Source organism: Tinamus guttatus, unplaced genomic scaffold (assembly GCF_059628265.1).
Source record: "Tinamus guttatus ecotype Peru unplaced genomic scaffold, ASM5962826v1 Tinamus_guttatus_pri_ptg000015l, whole genome shotgun sequence".
NCBI classification, from domain to species: Eukaryota; Metazoa; Chordata; class Aves; order Tinamiformes; family Tinamidae; genus Tinamus; species Tinamus guttatus.
In genome coordinates, this window is record NW_028288549.1 from 310255 (window position 1) to 326113 (window position 15859).

General features: G+C 53.7%; 2 protein-coding genes across 2 annotated transcripts; both read left to right on the forward strand.

The window, feature by feature from the left end:
* Nucleotides 1–1451: 1451 nt before the first annotated feature.
* On the forward strand, nt 1452–12704 carry LOC148596315 (uncharacterized). The gene is made up of 6 exons (XM_088523512.1): nt 1452–1529; nt 2439–2567; nt 2672–4285; nt 4456–4917; nt 11410–11544; nt 12675–12704. The coding sequence occupies exons 1-6, from the start codon at nt 1452–1454 to the stop codon at nt 12702–12704; spliced, it is 2448 nt and encodes an 815-aa protein (XP_088379638.1).
* A 1424-nt stretch (nt 12705–14128) lies between these two features.
* LOC148596316 (olfactory receptor 14C36-like) lies at nt 14129–15088 on the forward strand. The gene has a single exon (XM_088523523.1). It carries the CDS (start codon nt 14129–14131, stop codon nt 15086–15088), a length of 960 nt encoding a protein of 319 aa, XP_088379649.1.
* The last annotated feature ends 771 nt before the right edge of the window (nt 15089–15859 follow it).

Here is a 15859-nt window from a genome sequence, read left to right on the forward strand (position 1 = left end):
CTCCCAGAGCTGGAGTCAAGAATTTGCTCTACAACTCGCAGCCTGAAAGGTGCTTGTTGCATTTGGGGGCTCTTCGTGGGCTCAAGGTAATGAGCTCCTGGGGAGATGTGTTAGGGAATGAGGGCTGGATTCGTCTCTGGCTTGTGTGTACCCTGTGCTCTTGGAGATGGTGAATGGTCAAGCAGCGTCTGCCTGGGACTGTCTCCGTATGAGAGGGCTGGTGGCAGCTGCCCACAGTGGGGTCCTTGCAGACACAGGGGAGGGAGCTGCAAGAGCAGTTCATGACGCCTTATATGTGAAACCACGGTCTGGGTCTAGGGACATGCCTGAACACCTGGAGGCAAGGACAGTTTGTGCTATGTTGAATTTTACCAGGACCTGCTGAACGACAGTGTGCATTGATAGAAATGGATTTGCATTTAAAATATATCCCCCCCCCCTTTTTTTTCTCCTAGACATCAGAACTGCTTTACTTTTAGATCATTTTCAGTGTCCACGACACTCCATCTGTCTGACCTGGCATGCAAGCATTTCCCTAAACAATATTCCCTTTCCTCTTTCCTCTGCTGCTCGATCCTGTACCTCTGCTTTGTTTTCTGGGGGACCTGGCTAAAAGCAATAGATTTTCGGCTTTCCTGTTCTGAGGAAAGAAACAGGAAACTAAGGGGGAAAAACAAAGAACAAAACAAGAAACATTTTCTTGAATAAAAGCCAATAGGTTACATATTAATTGCAACTTGTAACTGTCACTAAGGCCCTTCCTCACCCTTGCGACTGAAGGCTCCCCGCTCAGGGAAGGGGGCTCAGGGTAGTAAATGAGCGTGGGCAGAAACAAGCCCATGTCGTGAACCTGTGCGCGAGAGTCCCCAGTGTTTTTTCTTTTCCTGGTGGCAGGTTGGGGGTTGATGTCACATGGAGATGAGGGGATGCAAAACCCCGCGGCAGCAGCGCGTGCTGCGTCACCCCCAGTCCTGCTCTTGGCCCAGGACAGTCAGTGCAGTCCTGTGGGGAGGGGGATTTCTGTCGGAAAAAGAGGCCTGGGCGTGGGGAGAGGATCACAGGGGAGAGCAAGGGAGACAGCTCAGGGATGATGACGGGGGGCAGAGCACCAGGGTGGCCTCGTGGTGGGTGTCTGCTATGGAGCGCCTGACGAGGGGCAGCCTCTGCAAGGCGCAGGGAGCCCAGAGCTGTGGAGAGGACAACTCGTCCTGTGCCCCAGGGACCTGCTCAGGAGTGGGGAGAGGAGGAAACGACGCGGTGCCTGGTGTCCCCATGGCGACTCCCAGGGCTTTGTGATGGGGGTGGCATCGTGCCCACAGGTCACTGTGATGGGGCAGTCCCCAAGGTGACCGTGTCCCTGCTCGGGTCTTCACTCTGAGGAGAGCGGCGTGACTAGGAGGAAGCAACTCCCCTTGGTGCCAGTGTGAGAGGTCCTCAGAGTGGTTCCGAGAATGGAGAAGGAGCAGCAGGGTAATGCCTGCTCCTCATCCATGGAAAGGAATTCCAGCGTGCAAGAGTGCACGAGTGAGGTGAGTGGTGGGGTTGGAGGGAGAAGTGGGAGGGACGGGACTCGCATGGAGAGCACAAGGGTGATGGGGAAGGAGCCCTGGGTCAAGATAGTGGGGCAGGAGCTCCTCCAGTGAGGGAACATGTATTCCTGGGCGTGAGAAAAGCAGCCTGACCTGCACTCTCCCCCTGTACTTGGTGCTGGTGAAGTCGCACCTCAAACACTGTGTTAAATTTTGGGCCCATCACTAAGAAAACTAAAAATAAAAGCCATGGAGGCACTGAAGTGTTCCCAGAGAAGGGCACCAAAGCTGGTGAAGGCTTTGGAGCACGGACCCTATGAGGAGTGGCTGAGGGAGCTGGCGTTATTTAGAGGGGAAAAGAGGAGACTCAGGAGAGATCTTATTGCTCTGCACAACAACCTGAGAGGTGGTTGTAGTGCAGCAGGGTTGATCTATTGTCCAAAATAACTACCAATAAGACAAGAGGAAATGGCTTCAAGTTGCACCAGGAGAGGCTAAGTTTAGATGTTAGGAAAACTTTGCAGGTGGAAAGAGTGGTGCAGCATTGGAAGAGGCTGCCCAGGGAAGTGGTAGAATCACTGTCCCAGGCAGCATTCAAGAAATGTGCAGATAAGGCACTCAAGAGCTATGGTTTAGCAGGCATGGTGTTGAAGGGTCTAGAGTTGGACTGAATGGTTTTGAAGATCTTTCCCAAACATAGTGATTCTATGATTCTATGCTATGGATGCTCCAAGGCCCACATGAACCCCATGAGCTCTGTGCTGAGGGCAGAGAGCAGGTCCAGGCCAAGCGCAGCTGGATTGTGCTCAGCCAGGAGGTTCCCTTCGACGCCAGGCTGGGGTTTCCCGTGCTTAGGAGCTGCTCGCACCAACACAACCAACCCCATCACGGGCCTCCTTCTCCCCACAGGTGGGCCAGCAGGAGCTGCCCGCAGCAGTGCAGCGCAGATGGACCCCAGCTTCGTCCCACCAAAGGGACCGGCTGCCGCCTCTGCCCGGCCCTCAGGGCTCACGCTGCTCCCAACACGGCATCGCACAGGTACAGAGCTGAGCAGCGGTGACAGCCAAGCGTCCATCTGGGAAGCATGGAGGGAGGGAAAAGGACACCAGTAACCTGGCCTTTGTGGTGGGCTTCGATTGCAGGTGGTGGAGGACACGGCCAGCGATGTCTCCTGCACAGTGCGAGATCTGCATCCCTCCTCCAGCCTTGCAAAGAAGGCTGCCTTGGGACACAGCAGGATACTGACTGGCAGGACAAGATCGGGGACATCAGATGTGCCCAGCTTCCCATCTCTGCCATCCAAGGCAACTTGGCAGACACAGGGAGGCCTGGAGGACTCTGCAGTTAAAACAGCAGGATCTGCAAGTCACACCAAGCTGCCTGCTCTGGAAACGTCCTGCAGGTCTTCTCCCAAAGGAAGGGCCTTTGCCCTGGACAAGGAAGAGGTGGCCATGAGAGTCCTGGAGAGAATGGACAAGGCATTGGAGAGGGTGGCTGCAAATTCCAGCAAAGCTGCTGCCAGGGAATGCTTCCCACCTGTTCCTGGTGCTGGGATGGCTCTGGACTCACAGAAGAGAAAGGAAGAGCAGAAGCTAAAGCCATCGCGTCTTGCCCTGCCTCCACTTCAAAAACCCCAGCAAGAAACCAGCGCTCTAATGCAGGTAAATCAAGAGCATGTGCAGTTCCTGCCTCGATCCAGGCCTGAGTCTTCAACATCATCAGTGGGAGAAGGCAGGATATTTCAAGGGGATGATGAGAGGATGAGTCTATCCCTGAAAAGCCAGCAGCTCTTGGGAAGCTCCTCCTTTTTCCTGAGAGCACAGAGCATTCCTCCTGAAGGGCAGGTGCCTGCAATGGAGAACCCTCAAGAAGCAGCGGCCTCTTCTGCCCCGGATGATCCCAAGCAGGGTGCGATGGCAGCTGAAGGTGTTTCGGAGGAGGCTGGACTCAGCAGCTCCTCCATTGCAGTGGTGCCACCCAGCTCTGCACAAGACGTCACTGCTGGGGGCTGCAGTGAAATGGCCCCACTGGAATCCCCATCGCCCTTCTCACCTGAGCCTGTCAGCCTCGTTCAGAGTGTTGATGGAGAAACTGGCACAGAACTGAGATCTGAGAGCCAGGGGTCTGTCCCACATGGCCCCACACCTCCTGCTGTGGGTCTGGAGGATGCAGGTGTGGGGCTGGGGTCTGCCCCCTTGAGCCGTCCTGATGACGCGAGCCCTGGAGCCAGCCAGCAGCCAGCACAGCCTGATGCCTTGGCACACACCGTCGATCAAGGCACACAGGCAAGCTCGTGGCTGCTCCAGACCATGGAGTGCGACCAAGGAAGAGCCCCTGCAGCTGAGGAAGGGCCGGATCCCTGTGCTCAAGGGGGAGAAAGGGAGGTCAGCAGGGCTGGTACACCAGCTTCCCCAGGCAAGGATGGTGGGACAGGGACACCACGAGGAGCACCGGCAGGGCAGGACCCAAAACAACAGCCTGTGGGCATCACCTGCCACGTGCAAGGAAGGCCGCTGCGTGTGCACGAAGACAACACCGCGCGGTACCTGGGGGTGCTCAGCATCAAGACAGAGGCCCTGGAGGAGCTCGACAGGAGCTGCCTGGCCCGCACGGGGCAGAGCTTGGCGCATATCCGGGAAGTCACTTTCCTGAGGAAGGAGCAGAGCCTGAAGGAGAGCCAGGGCGAGGAAGAGGAGGGCCATGGGGAGCGTTTCTCCCTGTCAGCATCAGGATCCCTCAATGTGAGACCCAAGGAGGTGAGTGCAAGGGAGGGCTGGGCCAGGTGGGAGCCCTCCCGGTGCTGGGGCCGACCCCGGTGCCACTCTGTGACAGCCGGGTTGTCCCAGCAGTGGCAGAAGGAGCCCCAGGAGACCTTTCCTGTTGGGAAAAGAAGCTCCCTTCACAAATTCTGCCTCTCTTTTCCTAGCTCCTTGCCAGAAACTCCTTCCATAATCTATGGAATCCAGAGATCACGCAAGTGGAGCTCCTTAAGGATGCCAAGGGCAAGTGGGAGGTGCTGGAGCGCCTCTATGCTCATGCCCCCAGGCAGAACGTTGAAACATGGAGCAGACACCTGAATGAAATAGCTGAGCAGAGTGATGAGGAGGAGGATGCTGATGAAGAGCTTCTTGAAAGGGAGGAGATAGAGGAAAGCAGCTCCTTGCAATGGATCAGACCCAGTCTGCGCAGCCTATTTGCAGAAAGGGAGATGGATCTCGAGAAGGTGTCCTGCTTGCCCAACATCAAAGAAGCAGAGGCTGCCAGTGAGGGACCTGGTGAGGTGGAGAGCCCCTCTGTTGAGCCAGCAATGCCCAGAGGAGCTGAGGAATCTCTACTGCAGGAAGCTAAAGCAGCAGCTTCTCCCCTGGCTGCAGGCCCTGCTCCCCAGGTAAGCATGGAGCATGTCACCTGTCCCCACGATCCAAGGGAGTTGCTATGTGAGCTGTGTGGGCGGATGTGCAGAGGGGGTGCCCAGAGCTGCCCTATCCTATTGATCCCCCTTGTCCATGGTGCCCAGATTTCCCCTCCAGCCATTGACCCTTGGTGATGTCTGGTGTGGAAGAGATGCTGGGTCCTCTCTGTTTCCAAGTGCCAAAGGTGCAGGGCTGATGTCCCCTCCACCCCTGCGCCATGTTCAGCCCTGCGGCCTGGATGCCCAGCGAGGAGGGAAGGGGCAGCCCCAGCAGCAGCCCCCTCCTCACCCAGTGCACGAGCCCCCTTGTGCCACGCAGCGGCTGCCTCCGTTCCCCTGTGCATCACGGCCCCAGCCCAGCCCTGCTGCTACGGCCCCACAACGAGCCGTGTCCCATTGCCGTGCCAGCCGCAGGTCCCTTCCCTTGGGACGCACAGCCGTGGGCAGCCTCCCTCAGCCCCAAACCCTTTCCCCTGTGCACCCTGGGGCACCGGTACCCTGAGCAGCAGCAGCTGATGGCTGATGGGTGAGTGTTCTTGCTCTGTCCATGCAGGAGGACTCGGAGCCCCAGGAGGAGAAGTCATCGTCCTCCTGCAGCCCCATGGCAGACATTGAGCCAGGTACGTACCCGAGTGGAGAGCCCTGCTGGGGACGGCGGGTCTGTCTGGGACAGCGAGCGGCACCGAGGCCGGCAGCAGGAAGCCCTCGGGGGCTGCTGTGCTGAGGCCACAGCCCCTTGGGAAGCCCTTGGCAGCAGGGACAGGCAGGTGCAGCCCTGCGCCCTGCAGCCCATTGCCCACAGCTCTGCTTCCCACCGCAGGCACTGCCGCCCTCCCGGACGTCGCGGCTCCCCGGCGATGGCGCTCGCGGCTCAGGACGGCGCTTCGGGCTCTGCGCAGAGCGTTCTGCTGCTGCTGCATCGCGGGGCAGCGAGAGGAGTGGTGCAGCTGAAAGAGCCCAGCAGGGCCCCGAGAGCGGGGCTGGTGCAGAGCGACAGACACTGTGTCCTGGGGGCTACAGAGATGCTGCTGCATCGTGTCCCAGAGCACCCATGTGCCCACACGAGCGCTAGGTGGAAACAGCCATCGCCGGCTCCAAATAAAACTCTTGCAAGTTTTTTCTCTCCTTGTCAGTTGTTTTCGGAAAATCTCCATGGAAAGACTAGTGGGGCTGTGGGACTCTAAGGCCATGGGCACTGACTCCGCACTGGCCTTGGTGGCTGGGGTGGGAAGCAGACCCAGCCAAACAGGGCTGCTCATGACTGACACAGCTGGCACGTGTCTATGGTTCTCAGGGTGACCCCAGGTCTCTCACAAGAGCAGGAGATGTTTTCAGGTGTGCACTAGCTCTGGCCTGTGCTGCTTCACTGCGAGTGCATGAATCACTCTCCAGGCCTCCTTCCCTGAGCCTCCTGGGTCCCCCCTGCTTCTCCAGGGACTGCCGAGCCCTCCTTTCCCCAGGCATGCCTGCATTTGCTGTGCAGCCTTTGGGGAACTCTGCCATGGGCTGCCCCATGTTTGGTGAGGCTGCACTCACTGCTCACCCCTAGGCATCCCCGGGGTTCCCCTGAGCTCTCCTGGAGCCTCAGGTTCCCTTCCACAAGGATGGGCATCTGTCATCAGCATTGTCACCTGTGCGACAGCCCCAGGCATGCAATTCAGAGACCATTCTGCACCTCCACTGGCAGTGCTCCCAGGGACAGGAACCCCAAATGCAGCCCTTGGTCCTGGAAAGACCACGCTGGGACTCTGACCTCCTCCCCTGGAGCCCACAGAGCGCACAGGCAGAGCAGAGGCCCTTTCCTGCTGCAAGCCCTTGGGTGTATTGCTGTACTGTTGACCGCAGCTTCAGAAGAAAGACACAAACTTCATGAGGAGATTTCTTTTTATTACAGAAATGGTTTTCTGGAGGCCAGGTCTGGCATAAGGCTGCCCATTGCCTTGTCCTGCTTTACTTAGAAAACACATGGAAACACAACCCCACCACCACTATGGTATGAGAACTCCTGGGGTCTATACCCTGGTTACCACAGAAGAACAGCATAGGAACAAGGAAAATAACTTTACAAAGGGAAAATCCTGCTGCTCTTGGTGGACGCATCTCCAGGAAAGTCTCTGCAATCCTGTGTAGTCTGCAGCGAGAAAATACTCGGGCATTTCTGGGCAATATGCTCCCCTCGCCTTCCCCCAGGGAGAAAGGGGATGATATTGTCATGCATGGGTCTGTCCCCACAAGGTGCTGCCTGACTCCTCTCCCCTCCACTCCCTCTCCACTTGTAGCTTTGGAGCCCTGGAGAGGAAGGGACTGATTGGCAAGTAAAAAGTTAACAACAAAACTGTGGAAGTGCACAAGCTCTGATCCGCCAATGTTGCAGAAGGGTGGCAGAAAAGCTTATCAGAAAAGCTAGGGTGAGACTTGGGGTGCTTTCCCCAACAACCAAAGACAGGGGGAAGTCCTGTGAAGGCAGGAGGATCCCGCTTCACTAACATTTGCAAGGGAAGTCCCAACTCACTAAAGAACTGATACATTTGCAAAGCACCTGATAAGGGACCAAACTCGCCTGGATACTGGAAGGACCACCCTGTGGGGATGACCACAGCAGAGTCACATACTCCTTTCCAAAGGCTATAAAAGATGGAGTCTAGCAGTGGTGAGTTGAGCAGGGATGAGGAACAACACCTGAACAACTCCTCCAGCTGGAGCGTGATGTGAGTACCCCTTCACTCCCCTTAACCTGGGATGCTGGGCTAAGGTCATTGCTTGAAAGGTTGAAGATCTCCCCTGTATATTCAGGGTGAAGTAACGCTATAACATTTTAACATTCTATCTATTTTCCTTTTATTTTTATTTCGTTCTATTTTATTTTACTTTATTTTTCTTTTCCTTCTCTATGGAATTCCTGTTTACTAATTGATCAGTTCATTCCTATAACCATTGTGCCAGTTAATGGTGGATGTTGTTATTGAAAAGATCTTGGGCTGGTGAATAAAAGCAGCTAGCTAAAGCTCCTCTGGCTTACATTACTGTCTGTCTTTTAACAGCAGATAGTGCAACAGTAAAATTTGGTGTAGTCAGTAAAATAGCACAACAGGGACCAGCCCACAGTGACAGCCGGCTGCCACCCTCGCAGGAGAGGGGTGCTCCTGTGCCCAAGGGGTGCTGAGCTCTCCTAATGGATGGCACCCATGATCTCACCTCATCTTTACTTGTTGGAGCCACAGTGTCTCCTTCTGAAGTCCTTTGGTGACAGCGATGAAGGAGACACTGAAAAGTGATATTCATTCTCCTCATTGGTGTATTGGAGATGGAAATGTCTATGATCTGTAGAGTCATAAATAAGCATCGTGTAAAATAAAATGCAGACGCTGGAGGGAAAACACTGAACCTTGATAATGCTCAGCAGAGGCCACTAACAAAGGAAGGTTGTAATACCCAGATCCCTGAAGAAGAACGAAAAGTGACATGTTATCTAAACCAACTAAGAAATAGTTAGTTCAGAAGCAGCAAGAACTGCTGTTCAGGCTGGTTTGCAGCCAGCCTGACTACAAACTGCTGTCTAAGGAAGTTGGAAGGCCAAAGTCACTGTGAGAACGAGAAGGATAGGGGAAGTGAGACCACCAAACTGAGGGATGAGACCCCCTTCTGGAATTTGCACAGGAGCAGTCCTAGAAGGATTGTATAACAGAAAGGCAGAGATTTACCTGCCCCTGGGTGGCCTGCTGGCAACATACTGGCCCTACATGGCTGGATGCCCCAGGGGATAAAATAGGAAGGGCAGATTTGGGGGATGGATACTCCCAATATCGAGGCCAATGTTGTCTCCCGTGGGGATGCCCACTATGATTGTGAGCTTGCCAGCGCCTCCAGCCCGCTACCTTGGAGAGATGCGTGGTCTCATAATTCTGCTGGCAAGTATTATTCAGTAAGTAACCTTTTCGTATTCACATGTAATAACCAATTCATATTGGTTTGTACTTGTATCTACGTTGTGTTAATTAAAGGCGTCATTGTTATTAAGTCCTTGTTGTTAATCCTTGTGCTTGTCCTTGGATTGCCAAATCACGAGCCCATCTGGCACACGAGGGCATCCATGGGAGCTCACATGAGGTTCCTCCATTTCTGATGGTGAAGGGGAAAGCCTCATCTCATGCCTCAACAAAGTCTTCTGGTGAAATTCTAGAGAGGGATTACTGGGGACAATTGCCATGAACCAGAACATGTCTTCTTAAAAAATTAATGTAAGAGAGAAAAGAAAAAGGATATAAGTAATACATAGCCTCAGTGCTATATCACCTGAATAATGGATGGATACACATTGGACAGTTACTGGTGCTGACACTGTGCCAGTTTCTTCAAAGCCTCCTTGATCTCCTTGGTTCCTCATGCTGTAGATGAGGGGTTTCACTGTTGGAGGCACAACTGCGTGAAGAACAGTCAGTGCCAGATCAAGAGCTGGGGAGGAGATGGAGGGGGGCTTCAAGTAGGGGAAAACTGTGGTGCTTGCAAACTGGAAGAACACAGTTAGGTGCAGCAGGCACATGGAAAAGGCTTTGTGCTGGTCCTGCTCAGAGGGGATCCTCAGCACAGCTCTGAAGATCTGCATGTAGGACACCACAATGGAAATGAAACACCCAAAGCCTAAACAGTCACTAACCACAAAAATCCCAGCTTCCCTGAGGTACGAACCCGAGCAGGAGAGCTTGAGGATCTGGGGAATTTCACAGAAGAAAGGGTCCCAGTGCCCAGGCTGCACACGCTCTCCTCTGATTGCTCACGGTAAAGGCTGATGACACACACCATTGGGTCAAATGAATTTCTGTGGAAGAGGTGGAGGAAGAAAGTAGGAAGGAATCAAAAGAGGGGAAATGCAGGCCAGGAGTCCTATCGGTAACGTCTCCAAATACAGGTGCATTTTAGACCCTCTCTGGCAAGCCCCTTTCTGCAGTGATCTGCAGCAGCTGGGAGGAGATGCCTCTGGTGGGGTGGAGGGCAGCTGCATTGCAGAGGCCCCTTCCCGCCCAGGAGGATTTTCTGGGCACTCAAACAAAGATTTCAGTCTGGGACCTTCATGTTTCAGCCCCGGAACACTCAGCGCAGGGCTGATTAGCTGCACATGGGACTTCCTTGAACCAGGCTTTGTCACAAGTCACATCTCCTCAACCATGGAAATGGCCCCAGAAGCTGATCCCATCACATCTGACCTCAACAAGACCTACGGTATTTCTCTGCTTTTATTCCTGTGTACCTAAACTTTCTTCTTAGCTTCTCAGCATTGGGATGAAGACTCAGCTCCTGGGACAGAGAAGGCTCCATGGGCACCCAGCCCCACTGCTGCACTCAGAGCTTCACTCTGTTGACTTAATCCAGTCCCAGAGTGCTCCCTGCAGCTGCCTGAATGGACAAAGGTGGGACCTGTCCCTTCCTCTTCCTCCCAAGCATGTCATTTGAGGAAGCACAGGAAGAATAGGCCTGGAGGCATCCTCATGGCACGGCAATGCCTGTGGCTGGGGTAACTGATCATCCCCTTCCTGCAAATGCTTCCCAAGCCAGGTGCTTGGAGACAAGTTACTGGCAGTGATTATGGAACGGGTAAGGACCTTCCCCTCTGGGTGGGCAGGGGGACCTCATGCTCTTGTCACACCACTGGAAAGCAGCTGTCCACTCAGAGGCCTGTGGAAGAAGAGGGACAGAGCTCAGGGCTCATGGGGTGAAGGTGGTGCCATGTATCTGGGGCCAGGGCACTGCTCTCTCCTAGACCTTCTCCTAGGAAAGCAGTGCAGGAGCAGGCATATCCTGGAGAACAACCTTGTCCATGTTCCTAAGGCCAATGACAGGGTCCCTTCTGTGTGACAACGTGACACGCCAGAAGCAGGGCCATGGCTGCTGTTCGTCCTCTGAGGTCATTTCTGCCCGAGTACCTGATAGCCCCAAAACTTCTGACTCTGAGGACACTTGCTGCTCTGGAGTTGATACGCCAACGGGGGCTCTTAGCTCTCACAGACTGTTGTGACGTCAGCTCAGTGTCTGGTGGTGACAAGGCAGAAAAAGACCCATGGTTTGGGTGTTGGTTGTGTTGGCATTTCTGACTCAGGACCTGGTAGGCCAGTAGCAGGCACATGACCTGGACGTTGGTTGTGAGGTCACTGCTGTGCCTGTCCCTGATAGGCTGAAAGCAGGGACATGGCTTTAATGGTGACTGTGAGGTCACATCCTTCTCTGTAGACCTGAGGCCATCAGCAGGGTCTGGGATGCTCAGGTTTCTCGTCATGTCACCTCTGTTCCTGCTGCTGATAGGCCAGAGCCAGCTGAAGGTTCCAGGGCACATTGTGAGGTCTCTGCTGCCCCGTGCGGGATTGGCCGGCAGCAGCACCAGCCCCAGCCAAGGGCCTGTGAGGTCCCCTCAGTGTGAGCACATGATCAGAGGACAGGACTGTGACACAGACTGTGAGGACGCATCTGTCTGTGCAGAGGGCAGGCCGGAGATGCACTGGTCATGCAGGGCTGTTCCCAGAGCGAGTCCTGGAGATGGAGAAGGAGCAGCAGGCGAATGGCTGCTCCTCATCCGTGGACGGGATCCCTGAAGTGCAGGAGCGCATCCGGGAGGTGAGTGGTGGGATTGCAGGGAGCAGGGATGGGACCTGCACGGAGAACATGGGGATGGTAGGGAAGGAGATCTGGGCCAAGACAGCCCAGCAGGAGCTTCTCCAGCGAGGGGACACGTGTTCCTGCCCATGGGCACTTCCTCTCACACAAAGCAGACCAAGGGGCACTCTCTCCTGTGCCTGGTGCTGGTTCAGGAAGAACAAGGTGCCACTGGAGATGTCCATGGGCCTTGACAGCCTTTGATGCAGCCATTTGGAGGTCCTCATTAGCCCATTCCCTATTCATATCATGTGGTGGATGACGAGAAGTTCAGGGGAGGAGAGCTAGAAAGGTTTGAGACTGCAGAGCCTGGATCAAAGATGTGGCGGGGTGGGGGTGCCTCCCATTTATGCAGCACCCTGTGTGTAGATGGGATGGGCTTTCCCTACAGCCAGTGCTGGAATGTCTGTGTTTGGGTACAGGACAGAAACGCAGGATGCTCTGGGACACTTGCCCAGCAATCACTTCAAGGGGACACGGTTTTCCTGTAGGTCCCTGGCTGTATCTGCTAGAGACATGTGGCTGTGCTGGACACCCCGGGAATCTGACAAGGCCCTGCCAGCACTTTTCTGTGCCATCAAATCAAGGCTCTGCACTGAATTACAAGAGCTTCTGGTTAATCTTGCAATATTCCCATGACTCGACTTACTAGCGAGTGGGGCTGTCATCGTAGTTGGCATCTTGGGTCATTTCAGACAGCCAAGGCAATTCCCCACCTGGACCCCAACTCGTGCTCTAGGATGATGCAGGTCTCCCAGTAGCTCCATCGGAGCAAGCAGGCACTGGCAGCTGCCTTGCATCTCCTCAGTCTCTTCCACTGTCACCAGGTGCTTCTGTGGGAGCAACTGACTCTCAACCTTCATCTCCAGGGACTGTAGTGGAGCTTTGACAAGGAGCTTGTGTGCAGATCTCTGTGCTCTGCTCACTTCCGTTTGGCAAGGGGAATGCCACCATTCGTGTGTTTGTGGAGGTTACAGGAGGGATCTGAATACGACTTCACACTCAGAGCTAGGCAGGTACTGCCCAGATGGATATTTCTGAATCAGCACCTGAACCTTGTGTCAGTGAACTCCCACTTGTCCACTCCTCAGTCTCCTGTCTGGTTAAGGGATGTGAGATAAGGCTTCCAGAGTGAGACATTTCCAACTTTCATAGATAGTCATCCTTTGATGAAATAAATGGCCGTGTTAGAATAATCTCTCTCCAGTCATTAGCAAAGGACAACAGGTGATTATTTTAGTTTATTGAAGTGAACATTCCCCAGGAGGAGGGAGCACAAGAGACAGAGAAATTGGTGAGTTCAGCTGTTCCTCTGCTCCTGAGCGGGGCCAGGCTCCTGGGACGGAGGCAGCTCGTGGCAGCCTGGCAGCACTGCCCATAGACAGCGTGTGCAGGAGCAGCTCCTGTGCCAAGAGCAGCAGGGCTGCGGGCACTGCCTGCTGCTGTGAAACAGGAGAGGAGAGAAGGCAGCGAGAGGGGAACGGCAGTGTGGAGTGGGAGGACAGAGCAGAGCTCACTGTGGAAGTGAGCTCCCAGCCCCTTGCATGGTAAGTCTCTGTCTGCAGGACAATGCTACTGAGTTTCCAGAGGGCTCTTCTGCACCCAGTCAATGCCATCACTTGGTAGGGTTTGGGGCAATCGCTCTCCCTCCATCTCCAATGCAGAGGATGCTTCAGAGCAGGATTCCCTGCCTCAGCGTCACAGGGACAGGGCATCCTGCTTCCTTCTCCCGGGGATGCTGCAGGGCTGTGAAGCTGGGTGTGCACCCAGGTCTGCATGGGCTCTCATCCAGAGCAGTGTCCCTGTGCCCCAGGGTTGCTCCTTGCTTCCCTCCTGTCCATGCTGCTCCTGGTCTTAGGCTCACTTGGGTGGAGAGGATTTCAGCTGCAGTTCAGATATCAATGCTGCAAGTTATGTGAAACAGGGGTCTGCACGGGAGTGTGGTTTTTAGGGTAATATGTAAGTGTGATCATCCTCCAGCTCAAAGCAGTGTGAGTGCAGGACAGCTGGAACCTGGGGTAATAGAGAAGCTCTTGTCACTCTGCCCCATGTGATAGGGAAACCTTTCCTCTCAGCACTCGCCGCAGAAAGGACAATGACTGCTATCTTCAAAGAGCGCTGCCCAGGTGGGAGAGGGGCATCTCAAAGAAAATAAATAATGTCAAAAAAAAAAACAAAAAACCTTTCTTCTACAATCCACATCCTTTAGAAATGGGTGTGAAGATGCTGAACAGCCCTGTTACGTGAAAAGTGATTTTATTGTGAGTGTCAGAATTACTCACTTCCCTCCACATTCCATGGGCAGAGGTCCCAAATCCTTACAACACACCGACTCAGCACAAAATGGGGTTCAAGCCAGGTAAGTGCGCAGATGTCCCTTCCCCGTCCCCTCCCCCTAGTAAAGAGAGAATCAGTGTGATGTGTTTTTAATGAAAAATTGAGTATTTTTTTAATTTACTGGTTTTTCTTTCTTCAAATGTCTTTTCCTAAAATGCCACATCTTTTTTTTCCTCCCAGGACAGTGTACTATGCCTTGAGATAGCAAATGTCCAACAGCAGCTCCTTCAGTGAGTTCCTCCTCCTGCCATTCACAGACAGGAGGGAGCTGCAGCTCTTGCACTTCTCGCTCTTCCTGGGCATCTACCTGGCTGCCCTCCTGACCAATGGCCTCATCATCACAGCCGTAGCCTGTGACCACCGCCTCCGCACCCCCATGTACTTTTTCCTCCTCAACCTCTCCCTTCTCGACCTTGGCTCCATCTCCACCACTGTCCCCAAATCCATGGTCAATTCCCTGTGGGACACCAGGGCCATTACCTACCTAGGATGTTCTGCACAGGTCTTTATGTTTCTTTTCTTGATAATAGGACAGTATTTCCTCCTCACAGTCATGGCCTATGACCGTTATGTTGCCATCTGCAGACCCCTGTATTATGGGACCCTCATGGACAGCAGAGCTTGTGTCAAAATGGCAGCAGCTGCCTGGAGTAGCAGTTTTGTCAATGCTCTCCTGCACACTGGGAACACATTTTCCTTACCACTGTGCCAAGGTAATGAGGTGGATCAGTTCTTCTGCGAAGTCCCCCAGATCCTCAGGCTCTCCTGCTCTAATTCCTATCTCAGGGAAATTGGAGTCCTTGTAATTGCTTTTTGTGTACACTCTGGGTGTTTCATTTTCATTGTGGTGTCCTACGTGCATATCTTCAGAGCAGTGCTGAGGATCCCTTCTGAGCAGGGCCAGCACAAAGCCTTTTCCATGTGCCTCCCGCACCTGATTGTGGTCTCCCTGTTCATCAGCACAGCCATGTTTGCCTACCTGAAGCCTCCCTTCATCTCCTTCCCGGCTCTGGATCTGGTGCTGGCTGTTCTGTATGCAGTGGTGCCTCCAACAGTGAACCCGCTCATCTACAGCCTGAGGAACAAGGAGCTCAAGGATGCCCTGAGGAAAGTAATTTCATGGACATTATTCAGAAATGGTAATATTGGCATTGCTCTCCACATGTGAATCCCACTGTATCCTGTACCAGGACTGAGCAATATTTCTTTATGTTTATTAGATTTACTATTACTAGCATTTGTTAACATGCTGCTACACAAATGGTTGGATTTGTTCCTCCTTGCATTAGACTACTTTGTCTCATATGGTTTCCAAATAAATTGATGTCTAAGTCTGGGTCAGTGCTGACCCCCTCACTCTGTCATTAAAGGCAGAAAGTCCCACCCAGTGCAGTGCCTGAAGGCTGCTCTTTAGAGGAAGCTGCTTTTAAGAATAGACTCAAGGAATTGTACCCCAAAGGCCTTGCTTCACAGGATTCTCCATGTGTTCAGGAGAAACTCATCAGGGATGTTGTCTCCAAGCATGTGGAGGAAAGGACGGGCTTCAGCAGTGGTCAGCATGAATTCACCGAGAGTAAATCAAGCTGAATCAGTCTGAGAGTCTTGTAGGATGGAAGGACTGGCTGGATAGATGAGGGGAGATTGGTGCATGTTGTGTGCCTTGACTTCAGCAAAGTGTTGAACACTGTCTCCCATAACATCCTCATGGGCAAGGTCAAGAAGTGTGTGTTTAGATGAGTGGACAGCAGCTGAATGGCAGAGCTCCATGGGTTGTGATCAGTGGCGCAGAGTCTAGCTGGAGGCCTGCAGCTATTGGTGGTCCCCAGATGTCAATATTGGGTTCAGTCATTCAGAGGGAAATGAACAGGCTGGAGAGTTGGGCCTCATAAAGTTCAAGGTCCTACACGTAGGGAAGAATTACTGAATGCACTGGTACAGA

Excerpts from the sequence above, each read along its gene's own strand:
- LOC148596315 (XM_088523512.1), top strand. The coding sequence starts at position 1,452 with ATGGAGAAGGAGCAGCAGGGTAATGCCTGCTCCTCATCCATGGAAAGG. Across the intron at positions 4,918-11,409 it reads CTGCAGGCCCTGCTCCCCAG|AGGGCAGGCCGGAGATGCAC; the intron begins GTAAGCATGGAG and ends CTGTCTGTGCAG. Across the intron at positions 11,545-12,674 it reads TGCAGGAGCGCATCCGGGAG|TCTCCTGTCTGGTTAAGGGA; the intron begins GTGAGTGGTGGG and ends TCCACTCCTCAG.
- LOC148596316 (XM_088523523.1), top strand. The coding sequence starts at position 14,129 with ATGTCCAACAGCAGCTCCTTCAGTGAGTTCCTCCTCCTGCCATTCACA.